At 45.2% G+C, this 9,079-nt stretch overlaps 1 protein-coding gene across 6 annotated transcripts in view; it reads left to right on the forward strand.

The window, feature by feature from the left end:
- GNE (glucosamine (UDP-N-acetyl)-2-epimerase/N-acetylmannosamine kinase) overlaps nt 1-8,677 on the forward strand; it is a 99,465-nt gene extending 90,788 nt beyond the window's left edge. For all 6 annotated transcript variants that reach the window (XM_025201429.1, XM_025201428.1, XM_025201425.1 and 3 more), the window contains 3 exons: nt 1,056-1,238; nt 1,877-1,993; nt 4,869-8,677. In XM_025201429.1, the coding sequence (XP_025057214.1) occupies nt 1,056-1,238; nt 1,877-1,993; nt 4,869-5,104 (536 nt within the window). In that variant the 3' untranslated portion in view covers nt 5,105-8,677. The remainder of the gene's footprint in view (nt 1-1,055; nt 1,239-1,876; nt 1,994-4,868) is intronic.
- The last annotated feature ends 402 nt before the right edge of the window (nt 8,678-9,079 follow it).

Here is a 9,079-nt window from a genome sequence, read left to right on the forward strand (position 1 = left end):
GTGAGCAAAACGCTGGCTTGCATCCATAGATGCTTCTCAAGCAAATCCCAGGACGTCATTCTCCCCTTGTACTTGGCCTTGGTGAGGCCGCAGCTGGAGTACTGCATCCAGTTTTGGTCTCTACAATTCAAAAAGGATGTGGAGAAGCTTGAGAGAGTCCTGAGGAGAGCCATGCACATGATCAGAGGTCAAGAAAACAGATCTTACAATGACAGGCTGAGAGCTATGGGACTCTTTAGCCTGGAAAAGTGCAGGCTCAGGGGTGATCTGATGGCCACCTATAAGTTTATCAGGGATGTTCACCAAGATGTGGGGGAACGATTGTTCACCAGAGCGCCCCGAGGGATGACAAGGTCGAATGATTATAAACTCCTGCAAGACCGTTTCAGGCTGGACATAAGGAAGAATTTCTTCACTGTCCGAGCCCCCAAGGTCTGGAACAGCCTGCCACCGGAGATGGTTCAAGCACCTACATTGAACACCTTCAAGAGAAATTTGGATGCTTATCTTGCTGGGATCCTATGACCCCAGCTGACTTCCTGCCCCTCAGGCAGGGGGCTGGACTCGATGATCTTCCGAGGTCCCTTCCAGCCCTAATGTCTATGAAATCTATTAAATTTGTCCCAAACTCACTAAATAGAAAAGGGCTGTCCAACTTTGGTTTGGCCAGGGACCACACATGGCACAGACCAGTCTGCAGATGCCTCCCACATGATCCCTCCCCACTGTGCAGGCTGTGCCAATAGCACATGGCCCTTCCCCCGCATGCGGCAATGGAAGAGGCATCTGCAGGTCTACATGTTAAACACTCCCAGGGAGCATGCACCCGCATGCTACGTGCTGGTTTCTCACAGGCTGCATGCACTGTTGGAGAGCTCTGAAATAGGGAAGAGTTGCCATAACAAATTCTTCATGAGGCCTCAATATAGCAGTTGACTAGCAGTAATACAGGCACAAATAATTCCTTTCCTGTTATGGTAAGCACATATAACTGTCCTGCTCAGGTTTTGTGCTGTGTCCGTCCTTTTTTGCTGTCCATAACTTTATGTTTCTAGGAATCGGAGGTGGAATCATTCATCAACATGAATTGATCCATGGAAGTTCCTTCTGTGCTGCAGAACTTGGACATATTGTGGTATCTTTAGATGGACCAGAGTGCCTATGTGGGGGTCATGGGTGTATAGAAGCATATGCCTCTGGAATAGCCTTGCAGAGAGAAGCTAAGAAACTGCACGATGGCATGTATTTTTTTACCTTTTTATTTAATATAAATGAATAAGTCAAAAGATTTATATTAGCACAGGGAAGGAGCTTTCAGTCTGATTGTTGGGCATGCCTTTCTTTTGATAAGCCTCCAGCTTTCACCATGATAAAAATGGGTCCTAGATTTAACATAAGCATGACAATTCAAACATAAAAAAGGACTGAGGTGGGATTTTCAAAAGTACTCAGTATTGGCCTAACTCTGCTATCCCTGAAGTCTCCTCAGACATGCTTTATTTGTTTGAAACTGCATAAACTTGACATCCTTTCCCTAGCTTCGGGATTGCTTTATTTTTCTCCCCAGACAGGTGCATACTATGAAATAATTTGCTGTGAAATTTTAAAAGTCCTAGTTACTTGTGAACTTTGGATAATGATATATCTCAGGAAAAATGTTTTTTAAGCATCTTAGATGTTGGTCTTTCTCGGGGGTATATCATTTCTACTCTTGCAAACACTAGCTCTGTTGCTAGCCACTGAACAATATGAAGTGATTGCTGTTTTCCTAAGTAGCTTAAAAGTGAGCTGCTTATCTACATATATACCCTCCCCCATCACATCATTATTTCAGCGTAGTTATTAATGCTTCCTATTTGTCTACCACCCCAAACAGAGGATCTGCTCTTAGTGGAAGGCATGACTGTGAAGAAAGAGGAGGTTGTTAGTGCTGTACATCTCATTCAGGCAGCTAAACTTGGGAATGCAAAGGCTGACAATATCCTCAGAACAGGTAAGAACGTAGACCTGGAGTGAGAAACCATTTGAGAGAGAGGTTTTGGGGGATATAGAAGTGATATTTGACTTAAATAGGGTTTGACTTATTTAATATATGTTGAGGATCTAGTCTTATCTGCTTGTTGGTAAAATACACACATGCATATGGACACACACACACCCATCTGGTAAAGATGAATGTTGGAAGAGTTGTGAAACATTATGAATTGAATTGCATTGTCATTGGACCATTCAATATGTCTTTTGGGATTCCCTTCTCCAGGGGACTAGAAAATTAAAACTTCTCATGATGATCAGAATAGTTCTGGCTTCATGAGGAAAAAAGGCATTTCAACAGTTTAGTATTGGTGTGGAAAATGATGGGAACTTAAGTGGACAAATGCTAGGTCACCAAAATTAACCAGTCTCTCTAGAATAATTATCCACTTTATACATGATATTACAAGGGAGAATTTTTCTGGGAGTTATAAATTAGTACTAAGTGTAATCAGCTTCCTTTTACATGGCTGATATTAGGAAGGGAGGTAGAATAGTAACTTTCTTTTTTCCCTGCTAGTAAGAATGAGATTACTTGTTGATTTTTTTTTTATTTTATTTTATTTTTTTTAACTAATAATGTAACTGCATTCTGCTATAAAATTGATTTTTTTCTTTTATGCTTGGAAGAAAAAATAATGGTTAACACAAGTCACCTCCTTAGTACTTTCACTATTAGGATAAAATTACACATTACAGTTATCACATGCTGTTGACACGTGCTGTGAGCAGTTGTATATTAAAAGTTAATACCATCCCAAACATACATATCTCAGATCTGCCACTGGAGCAGTGTTTTCTGACCTGTGGGTCGCAAGAATATATGAAAGGGTCATGAACAAACTTTAAAAATAGATTCTCCGTTAAAGAAGAAAAATGTGGGAAACCATGGTTTTTCCCTTGCAGGCTGTCAGAGTTCCAGCCTGCAAGGGGCTGCTTGGGGTCCCCCATGTCCCACACACACACCCCTTGCCCCACACATTAGGGGACTGGGGGCAGGGGGGGGAAGGACCCCCCCCTGCAGCCATGGTTTGTCCCCTCCTCCCCCCACCATTATTCCCAGATTGCTCCCCAATTAGCCCCTCCACTCCTAGATTGCCCCAGTCACCAACGCTGGCTCCCTATTGGCCTCCTCACTCACCCTCTTCAATCCCCAGATGCCTGCTGTGCCACCCAGTCAGCCCAAGAATGGTGGAAGCAGTAAGGGGGAGGGGGGAGGGCAGGGATTCCCCTCCCAGATGCCTTGCAGCCTGCACCACCCCTGTGCACCCAGATCCAGCCCTTGCCAGGCCCCAGGGGGAGAGAGCAGGGGTAAAGCAGGGATATGCTAGGCAGCTGTGGGACCTGGCTGGGGCTGCATCTGGGTATGGGGGGTGGTGTGGGCTTCTGGGAGCCCAGGGGCAGGCAGAGAGCAGGGTACCAGAGAGGGGATCATCTGCTCTCAGGCTGATCGAAGCAAAAGGACAGTGATCCAGGAGTGATCAGCGGGGGTGATTGGGGCAGCAGGGCCACAATCCAAGTGGCAGGGGAGTGATGGGGGGCATGTTATTTAGGGGCTAGAGACATCAGCAGCTCCCCACCCACCCACTCCCGTCACCTTCACCTCTTTCCTTTCCCTCCCCACTTACCTGCTGCCCAGCTGTCCGAGTGATCAATTCAAAGCTAAAGAGTCCTGGATAATAGCTAGTCCACCTGGGAGCAGTGCTTCCTGGGATACCGGAGGACTGCAGAGTGGTGGTTTTATCTCAGTTGAACAGTCAGAAGTTAACTTAACTTGAGCGGGTAACACAGCTCAAAGATAATCCTTTCCCCCAGTGGCATAACTTTAAGATGTCTAGAAAGCACTAAACACTTGTTAACAAGCCTTAATGTGCAATCATTCATGTTTTAAGTGCTGCCAACATGGTCTAATTGTAATGTGTAATCTCACTGTTATATATAGCCACTTTCCCTTGAGGAAAGGAATACGTTCCAAGGTGGTTCTACAGCCCTGACCAGCAAATCATGAATGTCTGCTGTATGGAATGTAGTTTTTGCACCCATGTTATTAAGAGTTTAGAGACATCAGTTCAACCACTTGGAATCGGGTTGTTGCATGACATTGTGTATGGCTAAGCAGCAGCTCTCCAGAAAAGGACCTGGGGGTTACAGTGGACAGTTAAGTTGAATATGAGCCAGCAGTGTTCCCTTGTTGCCAAGAAGGCTAACGGCATACTGGGCTGCATTAGTAGAAGTTGCCAGTAGAGCAAGGCAAATGATTATTCACCTCTATTCAGCACTGGTGAGACCACATCTGGAGTCCTGTGTCCAGTTTCCCCCCCCCCCCCCGAAAGGAGGTGGATAAATTGGAGAGAATCCAGCCAGAGGGCAACAAAAATGGCTAGGGGCTGGGGCAAGTGACTTCTGAGGAGAGGATGAGGGAACTGGGTTTATTTAGTCTGGAGAAGAGAAAACAGTTGGAGGATTTAATAGCAGCCTTCAACTACCTGAAGGGGGGTTCCAAAGAGGATGGAGCTGGACTGCTGTCAGTGGTGGCAGATGACAGAACAAGGAGCAATGGTCTCAAGTTGCAGCAAGGGAAGCTTAGGTTACATATTAGGAAAAACTTCCTCACTAGGAGGGTGGTAAAGCACTGGAACAGGTTAGCCAGAGAGGTTTTGGAATCTCGATGCTTAGAGGCTTTTAAGACCCGGATGAACTGAGCTTTGGCTGGGATGATATAATTGGGGTGGTTCTGCTTTGAGCAGGTAGTTGGACTAGATGACATCCTTAGGTCCTTTCCAGTCCTAATTTTCTATGTTGCTGTAATTTCTTTCCCTGTGTTGTTTTCTCAGCTGGAACAGCCCTAGGCCTGGGAGTTGTGAATATCCTGCACACCATGAACCCCTCCCTTGTGATCCTTTCAGGAGTGCTAGCCAGCCATTACATCAGTACCGTCAAAGATGTGATATGTCACCAGGCTTTGCCCTCTGCTCAGGCTGTGGATGTTGTTGTCTCAAATCTGGCAGATCCTGCTCTGCTGGGAGCTGCTAGCTTGGTACTAGATTACACAACACGGAGAACATACTAAGTACTGGAAAAATTGTAAAGATGGAGTGTCCGGCTTTCTGAGTTCTGGGATGACATACTGTGCTCAGTATATTTCATGCTGATGAAAACTTTATCTCCCACACTTAAACGGACTAGTATTCTAGTTTGTAGCTAGTACTTCTTGTAGTCAGTTTTTTTAGTATTTTTTTCTTAAATTTTAGGTGGATTCATATGAAGTAATGTGTATCTCTGTTCTTTTGTTCAACCCTGTAGCTCTGGGGCAATTTTACATGTGCTCTGGGGATGAAGTGGGAAGAGGGGGCAGTGCTTTTAATTGCAGCAGTTCTGAGAGCCGCTGTAATTAAAGTGTCTGTGCTTAAAAATGGTGACAGACGTGCTTGAACTAAAGCTTGTTCAATGAGCTTTGAAAATACAAGCCACCTCAGGCTTCTGGCATGATGGTGTAGCCCATGGTTGTATAGTTGGGACACAAACAGCTCTGTGACCATTCAAGAATTAGTCTTCTGCAGTGTGGTCCTTCTTGGATTGTGCCTACGAGGGTTTCTTGGCCAGGGAGGTCAAAGTCGGTCTTGTCATGGATGATTGGAGCAAGGGCAGCAGTGCCTACAGCTTTCATCTTAATGGGGTAAGAATTTCCCCACTGCATTTCTCCAACCATTTTATATACTATGACTATTAAAAATGTAAGGGGCAGGGCTCAGCTTCAAAAGGAAAGCTGGAGATGGGCCTAGATCAGTGGTCTCCAAAGTTTCTATGGTGAAGATTACTTTTTGGCACCTTAGAATCTACCGCCCCCTGCCCTGCCCCCCACCTCTCAGAAAAGCCGCCCAGGCTCTGACCCCACTCATCCAGCCTAGCCTGGGGGGCTAAGCCCAGCCACGTGCATCCTGCTGCTCCCGATCGTGGACACTTTGACAGACTGAGACCGACTGTCAGAGGCTCCACGATCAACCAGTCAATCGGAGTCAAGTGGTTGGTGACCACTGGCCTAGATCATGCCTAACCTATGGTGTGGTGATTAGAGTTCTGTACTAGAAAATAGAAGGTTTTTATAGATACAAATCCAACCTGAGTGAATGGGAGCCTAGAACCTGGGTCAGCTGCTTCCCAAGTAAGTGTCCTAACCGCTCAGCTCTTGGGGATAAAATATGGGAGGTCTGGATTTCCTGGACTTATGACCAGGTACATTCTAATATTATAAAAGCCTAAGTCTATCTGTCTGTCCGTAATGCTTTATTCGCACTCTGATTGGCTGACCAACAGCCAATCAGAGTGTGAACAAGCGTTCCAACAGGAGCCGGCGGCATGGTGGAATGTTGCCATGATGCCAGGGACACAGGAGATGGCTGCGCTGGCCTCGAGGACAGCAGGGAGGGAGCCCTGAGGCCACAGCAGGCAGCCTGCATCTGCCCCTGCTCTGTGCACAAATTTCGGGGCTATGTGCCCTCACATAGCCACAGCTCAGTGATCAGAGCGGGACCTAGGAGATTGCTCCCTGCCCCTGATCACAGAGTTGGGGCAGAGGGACATTGTTCCGGCTTGGGGTCCACGCTTGAAGCCCACCCTGGCAGCAGGCAGCCGTCAAGGGAAGGGATTGTTGTCCCAGCCCCTGCTGCCCAGGCTGACTGGGAGCAAATTTGCTCCTGGTTGGCCACCTACATGTGGGCTACTGCGCAGTCACTAGTATGCAGTTAATTTGCTACCTGCAATGGCAAAATTAACCCCACAGTTGTGCAATTGACCGCACAGTATGCATCAGCACATGTAGACACACCCTCTGTGGACCTTTTAAAATTCCTGACTCCAAGGTAGTCTAACATCCAGCCCAAGCCAGTCTCGGGCTACCTGGAAACCTTTTAAAGATCCTGGCTGGCAGGCAGTTTCACTGTGGTGGTGTTCACTGCTTGCAGTCTGCCTGCCCACCTGGAGCTCTGAAGGGCTTCCAGGCAGCCTAAGATGCAGAATGCTGCTATAGCGCAGCACTGTCTCCATCCACGCAAGGACCAGGGCTGTTCCTGGACTTCCATGGCTAGAGCACTCTAACAGCATTGTCGGGGTCCCTGGCTGCTGACCACACTGCCCTGGCAGAATTATAATACCCCCCCCACCACCACCACTATCGAGTCCATAGGATTGGGGAGGGGGCAGCCCAGAGGTCTGGGAGACAGCCACCTCCTGGCTGGTCCCACTGATCAGATGATTGGCCAGAAGTCCAGAAGGGGGGCAGCATGCCCTAACATCTTGCTTCTGGGAAAGCTATCAGAAAGCCAACTTGTTTCTCCTTGGAGGGGAGAGAGGGAGAAAAGGGGATTTTGGGATACTGGTGGATAGGAATACTTGTCTGTGCATTACATTTGTGGCCAAAAACCTTCCTGCAACAAAGAACTTGATGTTTTAAACAACTTGTGGGTTTAGCAGGTTGTTTTTTGCTGCATGAAACTCAAAGACAGACTGCAACAGATGTAACTGATGGGTATTACTCTCCTAGCAACAGCTGTAATTTATAGGTTTGGTATAAACTGTATTAAACTGGTAATGTCCTTTGTTGCTTATGAAGTACAGCCCACAGACTGTACTCCACTCTGACTAACCCAAGTTTAGTAAATTAGGTTACACTGCATTGCAGCTGGTCCTGCTCAGTAGTACCAAAGATCTGCCAAAAGAACACATTTCAGCCTTCTGATAGTCTTTAAGCACTTTCCAATGGCTTTTTGCTTTGGTATGCCTGAATTATGGGAAACTTAAATATAGTACCAAGAGAAGGGCATCATTGCATGTGAGTGACAAATACTGTGTAAGTGGTCTGGAACATGTCTTTATAATTCAGCGTGCATCATAATGAAAGTCACTGGTGTGTCATTTCAGTAGCGTGAGTTGCTTTTGAAAATTCTGTGCAATATCTAGGATAATGGCTTGTCTTAGACTATTTGAAACTGTTTAAAATTGTCCTTTATCAAAAATGTATTGGTTCTTAGTGCTGCTAATTGAAAAATGAACCTACTAAAGATAATATAATTGAAAGGTTATTTCTTAGATATGCACCACAATTAGATAGTTGCTTTGTTATGTACCACTGATTTTGATAATGCCTAAAATCTGTGAGGTGCTGCAGAGAAAGTATAGGAAGACATGGTTCCTGTCCATTCATACACTTGTTTAAATAAGCCAAATCTCAATGAATAATTTATAATAAGAAGAATTTGTGAATTGCACAAAAACATGATTGCTGTACAGAACACCCTAACACTGTTTCTACATCATAGTGTTGTTTCAAACTGGATTAGGAAAATGGTTGCTTGCTAATAATTTGCAAGATAATGAGAGATTTATAGGCCCGTTATCCTCTTCATAATACACCTTAGATTCTCAATGCTCTGTTTGTAAGAAGGGCACGTTTTAAATGTTAATGTTGCATGGACAGTACACTGGTATATCAGTGCTTTCTTAATAAAGACAGAATCATGGCAGTCGTATTTAAGATGAAGTTTTAAAGAAACTTTTTAAAGTTGTTTTATTTCAATTCAACAATCTTGCAATCTCAAAATGATGGTATTATTTAGCCTTTTTAAAGAAAATGCTTATTAAAGAAATGAAGCAATATTTTGTTTGGTATCTCATGTCATCTCTTTGAGCTCTGAGGCATCAACATTTCTGCTCTTGCAATGAAAGTCAAGTTCAGGAGTGGTCAAACAATAGTACAGTAGTTCATTCACAAAATAGTAGCTCATAGTCCACTTGTTGCAGGGGGTTGTATAGAATAGGTGTAATGTATTCCTCTCAAGAATGATTTGCTCACAAGACAACCGTGCGTGTGTCATTGGAGGATGTCTACAGCATGTGTGCAATTGGATTGTCTAAGGGACACTATTCCAGCTGTCGTGTAAAGGCAGCCAGTTCTCTGTCCAGACACAGGAAACTCTGAAGCACCATGATTTACAACAGGGAGTTGCTCTTCCGTCTGCGCCTACAATGACCTCTATCCCTTCTTCAGCTG

The sequence above is a fragment of the Alligator sinensis genome, unplaced genomic scaffold (assembly GCF_000455745.1).
Source record: "Alligator sinensis unplaced genomic scaffold, ASM45574v1 scaffold434_1, whole genome shotgun sequence".
NCBI classification, from domain to species: domain Eukaryota; kingdom Metazoa; phylum Chordata; order Crocodylia; family Alligatoridae; genus Alligator; species Alligator sinensis.